General features: G+C 34.7%; 1 protein-coding gene across 1 annotated transcript in view; it reads left to right on the top strand.

Moving 5' to 3' along the window:
* GRIA4 (glutamate ionotropic receptor AMPA type subunit 4) overlaps positions 1-19,922 on the top strand; it is a 318,830-nt gene that overhangs the window by 259,089 nt on the left and 39,819 nt on the right. Inside the window, exons 10-13 of the mRNA XM_004585025.2 lie at positions 3,214-3,324; positions 10,537-10,743; positions 13,512-13,882; positions 15,759-15,957. Coding sequence (XP_004585082.1) covers positions 3,214-3,324; positions 10,537-10,743; positions 13,512-13,882; positions 15,759-15,957 — 888 coding nt within the window. The remainder of the gene's footprint in view (positions 1-3,213; positions 3,325-10,536; positions 10,744-13,511; positions 13,883-15,758; positions 15,958-19,922) is intronic.

The raw sequence follows: 19,922 nt of genomic DNA, 5'->3' as shown, positions 1-19,922 counted from the left end.
AGAATGTCTTTGCACCAACTGACATTCGCGTAAGAATCTTAAAAGAAATATGAAGTGTAAAAGCATGCCGGTTCGTCTGTCTTCATTCTCCTGTGGTAATGATCAACTTGGGCATTCTGTCAGGAATGTGAAACCTAAAAATGAGCCACTGTGAAAAAACACCGTGCTGGTGAGACCAGGCGATATGTCTGAGAATTGGGCAATCGTTCTTATAAATTAAATCCTCACCAGCAAGGAAGCTAACTGAAAATACATCAGAGTCAGCCCACCAGTTTGTCTGACTTTTGCAACAGGAGAACCGATTGCCAGTCTCATTACGCACAAGCCACGAGGTGTTTCTGAAGTCCTGGCTCCTTGGTTCACCGGGATCTTTTCATTATTCCTGTGACCCACGGGGCTCCTACGGGGAGTGCTCCAGGATGAGACTCGCATGGTTTCAAGCAACCTTCCCTGTGAAAATGTGGTCCCTGAGAGCAGGTTAGGTGTCAGAGACCATCATGGAAAACTGATGCACATTTCTGTTTAATCTTCATGATACACTGAAAATAAGTATATTTTCTCTCACCTTCTTGAACAAAGGCTCAGGGATAACTAGGTCACATAGTCAGCCATGTTCAACCAGAACAAAGTTGAGTCAGAATCAAAGAGGAAATCCCTGTAGCTCCCGTGCTCACTCTGTGGAGCAGCATCAGTCCGGGGCAGAGTGTTATGCTGAGGGCAGGTGTAAAGATGAGGCCAGACAGTTCTGGCCAAAGAGACTACAGAATAACAACTTGGAGCAGAGGAGGGCTCCTCATTGCTCCCCTTGCCAACCCTATCTAGGTTGCAGATCAAAAGATACTGCCATTCCAAAAAAAAAATTATTCTTTTTCTGACATCATTTGTCAGCTTAGGATTTGTTTAGGATGTATTGATTGATTTCAAAGTCAAAGTAACCGAGAGAAACAGAGAGAGAGAGAGAGAGAGAGAGAGAGAGAGAGAGAGAACACATTGGTTCGTTTCGAAAAAGGCTGCCAACAACCAGGTCTGAGCCAGGGCAAAGACAGAAGGCAGGACATCCATCATGGTCTCCCACATTGGTAACAGGGGCCAAGTCCTTGGGTCATTTTCTGCTGACTTCCCAGTTTTGTTAGCGCAAAACTGAATCAGAAGCAGTACGTAACTGGCACTGACATATGGCACACAGGTGTTAACAGTGCCTTAACACCACAACACAGTGCCAGGCCCCAGTTTAATGTGAAATACTTCCACGTTTATGCTGTCACATTACAAAATCACTCTTCCTCCACATTCTGCCTCTAAGAGAAGCTCTCATCTCACTGACTAAATGAATGGAAAATGTTCTTGGAAACGCTAAGCTGTGAAGGAGAGGTAGGCCTCATCTTATAGGAGATTGTAGTTCCAGCTGTAGAACTCCTTTTAGGAACAAGTGATCTGTGTGATCTCACTTCCCAAAAGAACCCATAGCCCATGTGAAATCCAACATTAATTGGTCCCATATTCACAAAACATGGCTAATTTTTTTTGCCAGAATTGCCTGTAGACACACAATGTTACTGCTTTAATTTGTTGGCACTGCTGAATCTTATCTTTTGAGCATTTGTGTGAAGAGATCATTGTGAACCCAGAGCTTAAATACAAAATTTCAAGGGTTTAGCAGTCCCAGATTTGTGATGTGATTTTTTTTTTCTGTCATGGGACTCATTTATAAGGAAAAAACATCTTTCCCAAAAGAGACTGTTGAGATCTGCAAGTAGGCTGTACACTATGGAGTTAATTAATAGTTAATTCATTTTTCTTATAGCTGTCACATGGATAAGAAAGAGTTAAAGGAAGTAACATTTTTTGAGCACTTAAGAATTGGGAAATTGGTGGATCCCACAATTATACTTGTTTTTAAATTAGCTGTTTTCATACTACATTCCAAATAATTATAAGAAAAGGATTCACATGCAGAATTGAAAATAACTGTTACATTTATATAGACAGTAATTTCCCATCAAGCCAGGAAGTACAGCAACTGGTATTCATGAAAATTTCTTCTATGCATCTGTTTGGTTACTGACTCACATATGTAGTACTTGTGAATAATACAGCTTTTATCTCTGAAATGTTAATGTTTATTTTAATAAACACTGACATGGTAACTAAAGACTTAGAGGAGGCAGAAAAGCCTAAAAAGGTATTAGAAGAAGAAATGAATACAGATCGTTGAGCAAATCACATGTCATGGGAGATATCAGTTAGCCAATACCTGCACCAACAAACTCAAGGAGACCATTTCACAGCATCAAGTGAGCACCGCTATATAGTAGTATACAAACTGAGGATCACATTAACCGGAGTTTTCAATTTTGGCCTCATTAACATACAGCCTTGTGTCAACTTTTTAAATTTCCAAAATTGGTCCTCATTTCTAAATAATGGATTAATGCCAGCTCCAGTTTGTGCATTCTCTCTATGTAGAATGAAGAGCACCAAAAATAGTATCTGCCCCGTGGCAAGCACTCAATATGTAGTTTCTACTTAATGCTCTGCATGGACCAGAGAATTCTGAATATCTATTAAAATTCCATTATGGTTTACTAACTTTTAAAATATTTAATTATTTCACTTATGGAAAAATAGTTGACTTCCAAATGAACAAAGAACATAATGATTTTTTAAATTAAAAATGTGAGTATAACTTTGAATATGAGTATATTATTTATTAGTATTAATTCCTAATGTAGTTAGCATTTCAGAAATACCAAGTTTATTATCTCATTAGTTTAAATCAAACCAAAACTATTTCTTTGCTTCTTTAAAAAATAAAACATAGGCTTTTTTTCTCCCCCTGAAAATAGCCTGTGTGTAAATTTGTCTTATAAATCTGACTATAAATTCCCATTACCATATGGCCTACAGTTTATTGATAAAATCAGAGTTCAATTCATGCAATATCAACCCACCTCAGTACAGGGAGGATGAACATAATTTACAATGTCTTGACTACTTTGTGTTTCCAATATTAAGTTGCCCAATATATAACAAGGAAGCACACTAACCGTTAACACCTGCAAAATGGGTTCATTATCAGTTAGGTAAACATTCACTTTTTATTTTCTTAAAAAATTTTTTGATCACCTATTTAATTGTATCTCTCTTTGTTCCAAAAAGAACCATAGCAAATAGTTCTAAAATATGTTTTCACATATTTTCTCTATTTGGCAGGTTGGTTACTGGAATGATATGGATAAATTAGTCCTGATTCAAGATGTACCCACTCTGGGAAATGACACAGCAGCTATTGAGAACAGAACGGTAGTTGTAACCACAATTATGGTAAGTTGTGGTGTCTGTTTTATGGTATACCGCTTTGTCCACTGGCAGTTTTAATGCACCAGCTCTTATGATCAGGGAGTCTGCCCTGGGTTCTCTGATACACCAAAGTCTACGAAGCCTTGAATAGGGCTGTCTTGAGCTTCGAGTACTTCAGTACTTTCGTTTATATTGCCTTTTTTTGCATTATTGTTCTTGGGGAAAAATTGCTCAGATGTTAAATATAATCCGACTGTCAAACTCTAGTTGGAAACGTATGAAATGCTGTGACCCCAAAAGAAAAAAAAAACATGCAAAAGGTCAATAGTTACATAAAAATTCCAGTAGTAAACACCATATGACTGTTGTTAATGTGTTTTTGAAATACCAATGTAACAGTTGTTAATAGTGTATATAATTTGGGGAGGGTTTAAACGTGGATCATGATTTGCATTGTCTGTTTATAATAGTGGAAATGTAAATGTGAAGGGCTTATCGAGCATATTCTTTCTAAACAAGTACTTTAGAAATTAGTTTCATTTTATATATATTTTTTTAATGTGAAAAGGATTTTTCACACCGATTATTTTTCTCATTGACCCATGAGAAAAACCACAATGTAATTGATTAGAATTTTAGGAATCGGGAAAGTACAAATGCTTGATTTGGTCACATCATTAAATGAAAAATAATCTAGATTTTAAGGCTGCTTTTTCAGAGGTTTTCATGAAATTACCTTATGAATAATAGAAAACCTTATATATCTTTCTCTTTTGAAGCCAGATCTGCCCTTTAGAGTCAATTCTAGTCAAAGGAGATCAACAATCGGTGACCTTTTCCACCTAATTTAAAGTTACACGTCCTCAGCTCACTGTCTCTCTAGGCAAAACATATTTTTAATTATTTATAGATACCCTAACTCTAAATAACATGGAACTATTATATGAAAATTTAGCTTTTAGCTTACATAACATTAGTAATATCAAGTTGTTCCTGAAAGTGACATTGAAATCAAAGCCTGAAAATGCAGGGAACAGCTTGAGTATGTTGCCATTGGTTCTATCCGTGTTGCATAAACATTTAGCAATCTCGTGTATTCAGACAAGCCTTGATGGGAAGTTTATGCTTTTAGAATGCAAACCAACAAACAAAAGTTTTGTGTAAACCTTCTTACTAAATTGTGTAATATTTGCATGAGACTTGAAAATCAATATATAGAGATATATATATATATTATTTCTTTTCCTAAAAAAACAAAAACAAACAAAAAGACACAGTAATGGAAAGCCATACTTCAGTACAGTCCTCCTCTTTTCAGCCTCTGATGAAGAATCCTATTTTAAGAAATTGATCAAGAAAGAAAAGAGTTCCACGCTGTTCGACCATTTCTAACTAAGGCTCCAGTCTTGTTCTCCAGTGTAGTAAATTGAAGCTTATTTTTCTGTGGGATTCTTCTTGGATGATCAACTCTGGACTACCAAAAAAAATTTTAATATGTGACTTTTCTGAGAAACTAGAAAACAAGAAGACTTAATTCTCATCTTTCTCAAGAAAAGAAATTTTGAAAAACAAATCTTTTAGAAAGCATGAGATAACAATTCCCTTTTCTTGAAATTAGGCCATTGTACATAAAGGATGGAATTCTATCACTACTATTTCCAATAGTAGATTTTCTAAAAGCAAATATCTCTGAATGCGTATGCTGGTTTTTCTGAATTATATAATTCCATTATTTTCCTTAAATATTTTTTTGAAATATTGCCTGTTTGTGAAATGAAGTGTATTCGTGTACTTTGTAGGTATAATGTGCAGATTTCCCTACCACTGTGATTGAGGAAGCTGGAAATATAACTCATAAAATTAAAGTGCTAAATTAATTCTGCAAGCATGGCTAGTTTTCCGTAAGCATGCTATCAAATAATAAGCAAAAAAGGACTGAAAAATCCAAATGTTTCCTCCATACATTATATATTTGAAAAATATTCTGTAAAATTATCTCTTGTTTAACAGTTATGCCATTAATATTTTTGCTATCAAAATCGTGTGATACTAGTATTTGTCTTTTTGTATAAAAATGTGAATAAATAACACCACTGGTATTTGCAACTGATATTTATTGGATAATTAATCAACTATTCAAAAGACATAGTAGAATCCTTTTCCTGGAAATGGTCTTTGTGTTTGCTTTTGTTGAAAATAGTAGCCCAGAACCTATGACATTTCTACCAGCTCATTCATTTTTGAAAGAAATATAATTTCTTGTAAATGAATTGCATATTGCCATCTGCATGTAATAATCACTGAAATTCAACTGAGAACTCCAGATACAGACGGAGTTGGTTAAACACTGTTATATGTGCAATGCATATATCGAGATTCAGAAAGCAAAAGCTGAGCGTGAGCACTGTGAATCATTCACTTTGATAGAAAATGATATGGTGTTACTGATCAATTTGTCTTTCGTTTGTGTATGCTGCTGCTTATATGTTGATACATTGTAATGATATATTCTGTATTAAATAAAATTGATTGAGAAATTCAGTTATTCATTCATAAATATTTATTGAGCGTCTGCAATTTGCTAGGCACGGTTATAGGCCATTGGGGAGTGTCAGGGAACAAAGCAGGGATTTGTGCTATAGTGAGAGAAAGCAGATAAGAAAAACAATTACAATTATATGACCCCTGTTCTTAAATACAATGGCATTAGTTTTCTATAATTTTGACATTCTTCTTGCAATAATATGGTAAATTTATAATGTAAGCTTTATTTGAATGATGAATTTATGCTACGTGAATAATATAGCTAAAGCTAAATGAAAAATAAATTACCTTGTTGTCTTATTAACTAAAATGTTTACAAAATATTTCATATGCAGAGGCTCTCAGCATACTGAATGAACTTTTTGCATTCTGAGGAATGATTCCTGTAAACCACCCAAGAAAGCCAAATCTACTGTGAAGTCTGGATAGCTGTAGCAATAAGGGAAAAGGTAGCTAACAGCAGAGAGTGGTGAGGAGGGGAAAGCATGGCAGTTTTCTTTGTAACCTTATTGCATCTTTTGGTCATTGCATTCTCTGGAAAAGGAGGTATTTCAAACAATCCCCTTTTTCTCAAAGCTTTACAATTGAGTTTAAATTATGCCACTGATGCATTATTCAACTAACAAAGTACTTCTTTCCATCTTGCAACAATTCTTCATGAAAATGTTTCAAAAAGCCAAATGTATTCACTCAAGTATTGAAATTATGTTACAAATCTAAAAGCAGTTTTATTTATTATACTTGATCATCCCAGAGATTGATTTTTATAGCTTCTTACGAGATTTTGCTTTTAGCCATAAAATTTTACACACATTTTACATAACTGTGTACATATATGTGCATATGTACATATATAGCACACATGTACATCTAAATACCTATATATCTGTACGTGTGTGCATATACAGAAAATAGCCAGTGTATTCATTTTCTTTCTCGTACTAATTATTCATCATCGCTTCCACCTGCACTTCCCATGAAGAGGCTTAGAGCACAGCTAGCCTTTAAATAATTTTTTTGAGCCAAACTCAAAAACTCTGCCTCTACAAAATTTACTCATTTTTATAATTAAATAATAACATTTAATTTGCACCTTTATGAATTTAGATTAAACTAGCTATTGGGTTCTTTAGAGAAGAAGCAAAATAATACAGAAAGCAATAGTTTATCCTATTAAATTTATTTCAGTTGCTTGCAATAGTATTTGCAATTATCATATTTTTGATGTTTTAGAATCTTTAGACCTTTTGCATTAACACCTAGTTTCAATAGCTTCACTTTTATTGAACATATATAAAGAACAACTTTCTTAGAGGGAAAATTATATTGATTAAAAACCATCTTAATTTACACATACCTTTTTATAAGCAAAACCTAATGTGGCTGCTTTAGACAGAGAATAATTTCTTCCCTGAACTAGCAAAGCAGATGTGGAACATTATGGAGATTGTCTTAATAAACCTATAATTTCTGAGAAAGAAATCACTGCTTCTTGGAGCACAGTGGTTAATAATACAAATGGAAGCTATTCTCTTGAGGCAGTAGAGTTCTGTGAATTCCTCTAATTCTTCCATGTTTGACAGGCTCACAATTGAGCAATCGGGACTCCCAGAGCCTGTTTTAAAAGATATCTCACAAATCACACTTGATCTTCCATAAATGATTTCCTAGAATTCATCTTTAATACATTGAAAACATTTGGTAGTTTCTTTACACAAAATGGCCCCCAAACTTTTGTTCAATTTCTCCAGAATGTCCTAATGAAACACAGACAGCTACTGCGTGGACAGTTTATTAGACTGGAGCAAAATGGGGAAGTTAGGAGATTGTTGAGGACTTGCTACTCTTTGGAGTTAACATGAGAGAAAAGAAAAATGAGACATGCTCAAAAGAATCGGGTAGCTAGAGCCAAACCACCAAAGAGCCTTTGTTCTAGAAGGGCCTAATCTCGCTCTGCTCTTGTTCTTCCTGCCTCACCGAGTGTGATCACCTCATTATTTCAAGCACCATGCACCACTTATCCTGAAATCTTGATAACTGCTTATGCCCCTGATTGTGTAAAAAGCCAATTTCAATTTCTAATCAACATTTCCAGTTAGCTGAATGAGTTTCTAGTTTTTGCTAGTATGCTTGAGAGAAAAACAAAGAACTGATGAGTCCTGGCTGCCCAAGAGGAAAACAGAAAAAATATGTATATATATTTTACTCACATACACAATCCTGCCTCAAAAGAGATGGCCTAATATTGACTTATGTTTACTTTGTTTTTGAAGACCAAATTAGAAATCCTAGTATATAGTCACTTGTAATAGTATTATCATATAAAAACACTAAAAACAAACCTCTTTATGCTTATCAAGTGCTCTCTATGTACACAACAGTGTGAGGATAATTGGAAAGGTTCTCAACATTATTTTCTAAAATAAAATGAAGATATCAGTTCACTAAAAATATGGAAATGTGTTTATGGCATCTTGTACCCATAAAATCTCAGTAATTCAACAGTGTTGATAAGCAATAACAGCTTCAAAAATGTCCAGATAGACCTACATGTAGGTCCAGCCCTCATGTCTATCACCTGTGACCTCTGTGACATGAACCAATTTGTTAAACTTGTCTGTATCTCAATTTTTTCATTTGCAAAACTGGAAAAGCCTACCTCACCGCTTTAATGTGAAAAGTAAATGAAAGTGTAAAATTTTTTAAAAAAAGGAAAAAAACAGCCTTGAGCCTTGTGCCTCAAAGTGTATGCACTAAATAAGTCAAAGCTCTTACTGCTTTTCACCTTAGATTTTACTCTTGTTTTCAACTATTTATGGTCCTTTGCACTTATTATACAGGATATAATGTGGTTTTTTTCCTAAGAAGACAAGGGGCATATAATAATTTTTTTTATATCTAGCTTTCAGAAAGCTGCCTGGTATACAGTGGGTATTTAATAGATGTGTTTTTCTTAAGTAAAAAAACCTATAACTCCTAACCATCTAAATGAGTATTCACTACGTAGAGAAACTTCTCCATGCAAGCTTTATAGTAATATTTATATCTGAGAGCTAAAACTCATAGGTGTCCATATATTCAAGACACTTTAGAACTTACTTTCAACATTATTAGTCAATGATAGTTAACAAATAATTTTCCTCTGTTTTAAAGCAGTGGTAACTAGTATCTAAATTTTGTACTTGAATAAAAATTTGGGGCCCAATTTCACTTTTAGAATATTCATCAAATCCAAATATGTCAGAGACCTCTGAGTTACTTGGCCATATCATCCTAAGCTGATTGGAAGAAATTAGTATAAGGATAATTCCTGACCAATTTCCTACTCTAGAATTATTGAGGCCCTCTGCGTTAGAAAATATCACATAATCTACATTTTTGTTGAGTTTTTAGTATGAGTTTCCACATTTACAAGTACTTACAACCAAAATCAGAATTAATGTAGACCTCCATGCTGTACAAAGTAAATTACCTCCTAATCCAGTGGGGAGAGAGGGAGGGAGGGGAGAGGGGAAAATCCCCGTAGTTTTCAAAACTGTATCAAAGAAAATAATAAAAATGGTTTTTCAAAAAAGAACAAATTCAACTTTCCCAATTACAAATTGCCTGGGAAAATAAAGATTTTTCAGGGGTATTAAATGAAGACTTTGTTGAACTTACAATTTTAGAAATGGAAACACATCATCCTGGTAAGGCAGTGACCAAAGCAAGTCACCCCTTGTCTACTAATGATCAGAAAACCCAAAGCGCGGCCAGCACATCTCTCTGTATCACATCTTCATCAGACCCATCTTTCGATTGATAGTGTTAGAAGTCACAAGATTGAGCGCTTTGTTGCTAACGTGCTTCTGCTCACAGCTGTTGGAGATATATTAACTATGGGCCAACTTTTTCATTTTATAAGGATTTTAACAAAATTCTTCATCCTATTTTTCTGCTCAGTTTTTTTAGAAAAATAAATGGGAATATCATCTAAAGTGAACAGTTATCACAACTGGAGAAACATTACGAGTCCATTAGGGATGTATTTTATAATTAAAATTAATAATTCAATAAGTCCTATTGAAGTATTAGACAACATTTGTAAATCACATTTAAGACAAATAATTAGCTTTATAGAAAATTTAAACTGTTCATTTATTTTTTGTGAATAATTATATAGCAGATGCCTGGTCTGAGAGAACAATTTGCTAAACACCAGAGAATTAAGACAAATTATAAACCCCTTTTCCTAATGGGAAGTACTACTAAATGTGGCCGCAGAAGAAGCAGATATTCACATTGATGACCTTGAATGAGTTTTTTGTTAAATGAAGGTGATTGATAAATAGTTTTTAATCTTAATAGGTATTTGGGAAATAATGTTGTTATTGTTTCTTTAAAAAAGCAAGTTACACTTCTCAAAAAGATATAGTAAGGAACATTTTCCCTATTACAATCACAATGTCAAGTATGGAATAATACTCAGTAGAAGATTATTTTTAAGATTTTACTTTTATTACCATATGTAAATATGATACACTTCTCAGCATCTTTATACATTTTCCTGTTTCATGATGGGTATCTTGCCACACTAAAATGATTTGTGCCAATATTAAACTCCTTTTGTTAAATTTTGAAATTAGAAAGTTACATAAAGATTTGTGATTGTTATATAATTTCACCTTTACAGTTCTACTTCTCTCCTTATAGGAATCCCCATATGTTATGTACAAGAAAAATCACGAAATGTTTGAAGGAAATGACAAGTATGAAGGATACTGTGTAGATTTGGCATCTGAAATTGCAAAACATATCGGTATCAAGTACAAAATTGCCATTGTCCCTGATGGAAAATATGGAGCAAGGGATGCAGACACAAAAATCTGGAATGGGATGGTAGGAGAACTTGTTTATGGGGTAAGCAAATCACTTACTAAAACATTTACCTACATAAACCTTATCATTTCTTTTCACATGGACACACACCAACTTTTAAATGTCTAAAAGGGTTTTTTTTTATTTGCACCAAAGAAGCATTTTCAATGTTCTAATATTCTCTATTTCATTAATAATGCAATTTACAGTGATGTGAACTGACGCTTTGTATCTTCAGAATCAAAAAGGAGATTAAAATTTAGGATATGCTGTTCCTTTAAAAAAAAAAACAAAAGAAAAAGTGACTTCAAGATATGTGGTGACTGTGTTTTTTAAGCTTGATGCTGTTATTCTAGGAAAAATATTCTTACAGCAGTATAAAGTTTCTCATTATTTGTCCAGTCCTCTTATATATACTGTCTCATAAATATCTGTTAAGTAATTGAAGAAACACTTCCTACACTAACTTAACTTCTATAAAAAGATCCTTGTCACTCTTCTGAGCACAATAAATTTAAACCATATTCAGTTCCACCTTTCAAAGCCTAACAGACACAGAGAAAAACAAAATGTGTCATTTGTCCTAAAACAGATCTTACATGAAGTGCACCATGCCCTTCCCTTGAGTGTAGCAGATATCGACAATACAGATTAATAGCCAAGGGCAAGAACACCATAAATGTTCCTGCCTGAATGAACAAGGCCAAGGTCACTGTCTTCCATGACCACTGGGAAGTGTCAAAAGCAAACTGACAGTTATCAAATGCTATTGATGGTTTGATGTTTCAAAAGTCTAGAAACCAATCCTACAGTTGACACTAAGTTCTATTCATCCTGTAACCAGTAAAAGCAGCATACACTTGAAGTGTATTATCAAATTTCCTGAAAGCCTATTCATATTTCAACTTCAAAGCACATCCAGTCTAAATAATCCTCACAAGACCCCTTTGAAATGAAAGATTACACGGAGAGGCATCTATCTCCAGAAAAAAAAAGGAAAGATAAATTTCAGAACATAGGCTAAGTCCACAGAGGAATCACTTTCCCAGCCAGAGCTGCAAGTGCATAATCTCATCCTTCTGCATTCTGCTTTTCAGACCGTGAAGCAATGAACGTTCTCACAGCACAGACAGGGGGAAAACCCTCAGCAGAAAAGAGAAATTGTTTGACGTTATAAAGCAGTCACTTAGTTTTATATCCATAGGGAAGAACTTGTGATTGCTTAGGTGACCCCAGAAGAGAGGGAAAATGCAATTTAAAAAAGGGAAACATATTTTACCACAGAATTCATCCACACTTTCACATGAGCTCTTGATTACAAAGAAAAGCAGTCCCTAAAACACATATTCTTTGGCTAATATTTTTAACTTTTAACACAGTAAGAACATTCTAGGTGTTAACATTAGCAACTATTACAGCTACAAATCAATGAACACTCACCCGAAATGCTGGGAAGCAGAAGCGTTTCACATTTTGTATTTTTTCATATTTTGTAGTATTTGCACATACATAAAAAGCTATTTGCGGATGGCACCCAAATCTGAACATAAAGTTTCTTTACATCCCATGTACCCTGTATGCATGTAATCTGAAGGAAATTTAATAAACATTTTTGGAACTTTACAGATGAAAAAGTTGTGTACATTAATGGTTTTTGACAGCACCACACCTCATGAGGTCAGGTGTGGGTCTTCCAACTTACAGCTTTGTGTCTGGGTACAAAGAATATCAGATTTTAGGGCTTTCTAGAGTAGGAATTTTCAACCTGCAATGATTCATTTCCTTCAGAAAACACTAGTGAGTATTCATGTTAACAAAGGATAGTTGATTCATCAATCGCTTTTGCCAGTTTAGCTCATCTGACTTATTTAGTAGGATATTTGTGATATATCACCCTGTAGAATGTCCTCTCATCCCACCCCACCTCCGTCAATCCACATCTACTCCTTTGCAAGTTTTCTGGCCATCTTTATTTCGGGCAAATTGTTCAGCTAGTGAGACAGACAATACGGAAAAAAGCAGCAAAAAAAAAAAAAAAAAAAAAAAAAAAAAACCAGAAACCTCACTAGTATATAGCAGAGTAACAAAAAGTCCCCATCAAGTTCTCAGTTAATTATTATTGTTATCAAACAATTATTATTGTTATTCATCAATCAGTCTGCGTTTCAAACCTCTGTCTCACCAGTTGAGCTGACCGTTCTTTCTTTTAGAAATTGAAAGTAGATCAAAGTATATGAATAATAGGAAATAAATGCCCATTTTCAGATTGATGCATGTGTCCATTGAAATTGGAAATAGTTGTCGAATAACGGGTTTCCTTTTATCATGCAAACACAACTGAAAAGCAATATACAAGAATGATTTCCAATTTGCAATTCATAATATTAACAGATAGCCACATAATGAATCAGTGGCAACATTTCAAATGAAACAGAAAAAAATTGTAACACAACAGCATTCCTGGCCAAGAAATTTAATAATTCAGTCATATGGAAAATGATTAAGTCTCTTTTTCTGCACTGTCTAGATTCTGAAAGACTAATATAGTTCAAATTATTTTTGCTTATCTACTTTCTTTCCCTGTTCCATTATGTAATTATTAGCAGCAATAAAAATAATTCGTATAATTTAAGCAATACTTTTAAAAATTGCTCTTCATCTTTGATCTTTCATTGGCCTTATTCACTGTTAACACTACCCCTAAATGTTGAATTAAAGCATATAGGTTAGTTCTTAATGCATCATTCTGGTGTTAATTGCTTTATGAAACACGTCAATCTTTGTGTTCCCCTGTGTCTTTTCTCTTGTAGAAAGCAGAGATTGCTATTGCCCCTCTGACGATCACTTTGGTACGAGAGGAGGTCATTGACTTTTCAAAGCCTTTCATGAGTTTGGGCATTTCTATTATGATCAAAAAGCCTCAAAAATCAAAACCAGGAGTGTTTTCCTTCTTGGATCCTCTGGCCTACGAGATATGGATGTGCATAGTCTTTGCCTACATTGGTGTCAGCGTGGTCTTGTTCCTGGTTAGTAGGTTCAGTCCCTATGAGTGGCATACAGAAGAGCCAGAGGATGGAAAAGAAGGACCCAGTGACCAGCCTCCCAATGAGTTTGGCATCTTCAACAGCCTCTGGTTTTCCCTGGGTGCATTTATGCAGCAAGGATGTGACATTTCCCCCAGGTTAGTTTGAAGGCTCAAATGCTTCAACAATTTCCTGATAATTCTAAATACTATGTGGTGTATTTCTGCATGTTCTTTTCCTAAAGACAGATTCAGAGAAAAAAAAAATACTTAGGTTTAGAAACTAACCCACATACATTCATGGTTAATTTCTTCTTTGTTAGTACAGCAAATGTATATAGTCACAACGATTAACTTTCTCAATAGAAAAGTATATAGCCCATCCAAACTCTCAAAGAATCATTCAGTATTAATATTTTATTCAGTGATTTGACAAATGGAAATTCGAATCTAAATTGTAGAATAAGAATGCAGCTAACCTACTACTTCAATAGTAATACTTGGTTTATTGAAAAAAGTAGCTAAAAGAAGGAGAAATAAAGCGTTGAATTACTGACTGTGTATTAGTGTCATAAACATAAGCTTTTGTTCTAGTTAGAAATGTCTGACTTTTCAAAAAAAGAAATACTTTTGACTATAAGGCAGTTGGTTTATTAAGGTCCAAGAAAACAACTGATGTGTTTAAATTCCAGTAATATAGGTATCTTGAGTCAATAACTTTCAATTAATTTAATGAGAAGAAATCAAAACAAGTTAAACAGGGCTCTTTAAACATCAGGATTAAGTAAATATTAAGTTAAGACAGTAGATGTTACTTTAATGACAACAAACAATAAGGGAGTATTTCACAGTTGAAAATGCTACCAAAATATGAAATGAATCTTTACACTGAAAACATATATATTTCAAAACAAATTGAAATGAGAATTTTAGGTAGTTTAAAGATTCCAATAAGTTGGGCCCGGCGTCATGGCTTAACGGCTAAAGTCCTTGCCTTGAATGCGCTGGGATTCCATATGGGCACTGGTTCTAATCCCGGCGGCCCTGCTTCCCGTCCAGCTCCCTGCTTGTGGCCTGGGAAAGCAGCCAAGGACGGCCCAATGCTTTGGGACCCTGCACCCATGTGGGAGACCAGGAAGAGGTTCCTGGTTCCTGGCTTCGGATCGGCACAGCACCGGCCTTTGCACTCACTTGGGGAGTGAATCATCGGGTGGAAGATCTTCCTCTCTGTCTCTCCTCCTCTCTGTATATCTGATTTTCCATTAAAAATAAATAAATCTTAAAAAAAAGATTCCAATAAGTGAAATCAATCATGAATATTTCCTGGATTTTTAAATTCATCTCCTCCTCATTTTTCCTCTATACTCCACTTACTCACACATTTTTGATAACTTAAGAAAGAATTAAGAAAGCAACTTTACACGTAGGTAAAGGTTATTTGGGACATGGTTTAACCTCCACTCTGCTCAGAAATGTGTATCAAAGGAAAAGTTCCTCAATGATAGTCACATGGAGACCAAGCTAGTCCCTCATCCAATGTCCGATGTTTCAACAAGATTTTCATCAAAACTGAAAACAACTGTATTCTTCTGTTTCAGCCAAGTCTGTCTCTACAGCTTTCATGGGTCACATCTTTGCCCCCACCCATTGTCTAGTTAAACTGTTATTTTCTATATCACTAAGAGAAAAATTACTGCTAATTAAACTATAAAATTACATTTTATCCCATAAATCATAGGCTGAATCCTATTTTTACAGGTGCTAAATATGAGGAAGGATGGTATTAATGAATTTATGCATTCCTCTATCTGAGGAAGTGATATTAAGTTCTACACTTTGCTAATAAAATACTACATAGAGTATTTTCCAGGAATGTAGAATAAAAATGTTGTTGTCCAGATATACTAGAATCATTTTTGAGCATACTATTGGAAAATATAATGGTATTTGCCATAATTGTGTTTTAATTGATGCTATTTCTTTTCTTTCTCTGTTGGCTGGAAAAAGGAAAATGCATTATTCTCTCTGTGTTTAGATCCCTCTCAGGTCGAATTGTTGGCGGTGTGTGGTGGTTTTTTACACTCATCATTATATCATCTTACACTGCTAATCTCGCTGCTTTCCTGACGGTTGAGCGAATGGTCTCCCCCATAGAAAGTGCTGAAGACCTGGCCAAACAAACTGAAATTGCCTATGGAACGCTGGATTCAGGATCAACAAAAGAGTTCTTCAGAGTAAGTTAAGAGTAAAACTAACAATTAAATGTGTATCATTTTGAACTGTTTCCAATAGTCATATCATAAATTGTGGCTTTGATAGTGTTGCAAATGTGGTTTTTAATGGTTAAATGCTACTATTTCTTGGAGTTTATCATCACCTTAATTTGCAAAAATGTGTTAATTTCCTCATTTATAAGACTTTTACTTAAGGAATAGTTACACTGAAAGCATAGTTTAAGAAACTTTATATTTATCTGGAACAATCCAATGCTGATAATGCCATAGTACTACTAGATTTGACAAGATTGGTTTTGTGTATGTATTGGAGCCTAAGAGTACAAAAGCAAAAGCAAGTTTCACTTTTTAAAGAATACATTTAAATTACTGCATTTCTAGCTCACAAGCTTCATTGTAGACTCGACGAGCTCTAGTTGTAGTATTATGATTAATATGTAATCTATTTTGTAACAGTGGATTTCAAAACAAATATGTTCTTTCTCATGAGATTATAGTAGTAATAACTATTCAATTCTGAGCGCCTCTAAAACATTGTGCGGTGTTTCATTTGTGTTGATTTCTCTTTATAGTTAAAATTTCTCATACTGATACAATTGTATTGCATATTCATGCTCTGTTTAACTTTCCATAAAAAATGCTGTAAGGCTCTTGCTATTCTGTTATGGGCTTGAGCTTTTTAAAAATTATTTGAGAGACAGACATAAAGATAATTTTCACCCATTGTTCGCTCTCCAAATGTCAACAATAAGCAGGCCTGGGTTAGGCTGAAACCAGAAGTTAGGATCTCAATCTAATTTCCCATGTGGACAGCATGAATCCAATTACTCCCGTCTTCACCTGCTACCTTCCAGGGTCAGAATGAGTAGGCATCTAGAATTAGGAGAAGTAACCAGCATCCAAACCCGGACGCACTAATGTGGAATGCAGATATGTTAACGGCCTCATAACCCCTAAGCCAGATACCTGTTTCAGGATGAATTCTCTATCAGTGAACCCTCTTTCCGTCCTGCTGCATTTAAATTCATATATATATATACTGGAAATGTCTGATAACAGATTAGATGGCAGGTTCATTTTATGGCTTCACAAGAAAAAAAAAAAAAAAGAAAGAAAGTATCCAGAATGGTATTTTCACATTAAAGTAGGAAATAGAGACCTCATTTTATATTTAATACTGTTTGTGAAGACTGGACTATTGAGTATCGAAGGAAGGACATGTTTTCTTATTTTGTAAGTTTTTCCGTAAAAAAAAAAAAACACAATTATTCACACATATAAAATATCACCAGATTTGTTGGTTACATTTTTATTTTAAGCATATTTATGTATTAATAACACATATAATAAGTATAATAAGCATTATAAAATGTGCTAGCCCTGAGGCCAAATTTAGGTTTCATATACTTGAATTTCAGTAGGATATTCATACCTTTTTGCTAATTTTTGTACTATTATTTGGAAGACAGAGTTACAAAGAGAAGAGCAGAAACAGAGAGAAAGAATGTTAAATCTGCTGGTTCACTTCCCAAATGTCCACAGTGGCTAGCGTCAGGCCCAAACCAGGAGCCCTGAGCTCCTTCCAGTTAACCACAGGAGTGGAAAGGCCCGAGAATTTGCGTGTTCTTTGACTACTTTTCCAATTGTACTACTAGGAACTGGTCTTGCAAGCAGAGACTTAACCTACTACCTGCCATGCCGTAGTGCCGACACCAGCATATTTATTATTTTTAAGAAAGATTTGTTTGTAAAATTCTAGTAGACTATTGATATTCACATTATACTAAATTAAGAACCAATAACTGGAAAATTCACTGAACCCTTGAAAATACTGCTTTAAACATAAATAAGACAATGAAACAAGCATATGATTGTCATCTTGGAACATTGTTACTAGGAGAAACAAAATTTATATTAAAGCATGCAAATTTTTGCAACTATTAAAAATATGACAGATCTTCACCCTCATTGTATGAATAAATTTAAGTAATCTAAATTTTTTTTAAACTAAGGAGCACACCTCCACTTCTAAACTTAGTGATAGAAACATACTGCCTTGGTGTATTTTAGTGTGATTTCAATAGTTTGCGGGATGTGTTCATTTTATTGCACCTCTTTAAAGTAACTAATATGGAATGAGTTTGCCTAGCAACTGTCATATAGATGAATCAAAACAGAGAGCAAATTTGTGCCATCCCTTTCCCTTGACTGGCAAGTCATGACTGATTGTCATGCTAAGAAAATGATTGCAGTCCTCCATTCTGCTTTGAGTGATGAAGGAAAAAAGAAATGTCATTTGGATTCCCTGAAAAAGCTGCAAAAATAATTCACGGAAAATGTCTTATATCAAGCACAATTAAAAGGGTTTTTTTTAATCTTTTAAAAGATATTCTTTTGTCTTTCAATTTCAAAATGCTGTGAAGGAGAGAAGGGGCTATGTCAGTGAGAAACACAGGAATGAGGAGAGCTGCTCCCAGGTTTACAGTGTTCCACAGCCTCTGTGCAGGCACCACACCTCGCTTGCCTTCTCTGCCAGCCCACTTCAGCTTCCACGCTAAAAGATTTTTAAAAGTGTACCTGTTTATTGTTTCAGAACACTCTGAATTCTAGTGGGACAAGAAAATAATTTCTCCTAGCCTTGCACTTTCAAAAATGCATAAATTTCGAATCGTTGATAATGGTGCCATTCATTTTCTTCCCGTATGCCTCTCTCCTCCCGTGTACAAGATGACCTGGTTTAAATAAACCATTTGTCTGACAGGTTGAGGAGACAACACATGAAGGGTATTTTTGTACTTGTCAAAAATGTTTTCTCCTAGGAACATGGTAATGGTGCGTCTATCAGCTGTGCGAAGCTGCCTCAGGCAGTGACCGAGCCTCAGCACTTCAAGGAAGTGCCACCCTTATATAATCAACTGGAAAAAGAATTAGACCACAGGGAGAAATTACACCTGAACTTGACTGTCGCCTTAGGTCTGTCGCATTATGAAACTTGATTTGTTTCACGTTTTTTGCACCTTATTAAGCATAAACACAGAGGCATTTAAGGAATATCTGTATTTTTCTCCTTGAGACAGCCTCTCCCATGTAGGGACTTTGTTTACATTATTATACACTTGATTGAACCACACTGATTTTCATTTCGATGTAAATTTTTCTTCTGGGCCTGTCTCAGTCCTTAGTGAAATCATGAATGAATATTTGAGGTAGATTATAGTCTCGCAGTTTGTAATATTACCAAATAATGCATTGATGAGCTCTCAGTAGAACATCAGTCTTGCCATAAAAGTTACTAGAGAGGGCAATTAATTCACCAGGTAGCAATGTAAACATTCATTATACTGCTTTCTTGTTAAAAAGGTAGGACAGCACATTCTAGAAACTCCAAGTATTATTTTGAGTGATGAAACAGAAATAGTTACTGATGCACTGAGATTCGAAATAATGATGGAACAAATAATCTGAGACAAATTTTCCAATATCTAAGAAAATTTTTTTCACATTATATTTACTTATTATCCTGAACATATTTACTTCTGATGCCTAATTATTGAGTCAATATGACACTTGAATATTTCAGAGCCTTAAAACAGCCACTGTCAAATATATTTTTTGGTATGCTGGGTTTGCAGAAATTTCTTCATTTTGGCCTGTCTCATCAAATGTATAAATAAATATTTGCTTGAGCCTACTCCTTAGCAGGCACTCTCCTGCAGTCACAGATCACGCAACCACAGGGAAATTATTTCCAGGCCTCTGCCTCTTGATGCCCTGCATCCTTTCACCAAGTGCAGGTGATACTGTCTCAGCCATGCCCTTTTACACCAGCAGCAGAGAACTTCTAAACATTAACATGCTGATAAACAGGACTATTTCGCTTTCATTTTTCCTCTATTTTTACTGGGAGTCTGCTTTCTACAATTTCCATTGCTCTTACACCCTCCTAAATTTAGGGGTTATAAGAA

This window comes from Ochotona princeps, chromosome 4 (assembly GCF_030435755.1).
Source record: "Ochotona princeps isolate mOchPri1 chromosome 4, mOchPri1.hap1, whole genome shotgun sequence".
In the NCBI taxonomy this organism is placed as follows: domain Eukaryota; kingdom Metazoa; phylum Chordata; class Mammalia; order Lagomorpha; family Ochotonidae; genus Ochotona; species Ochotona princeps.
This window is presented reverse-complemented; position numbering and strand designations above follow the sequence as displayed.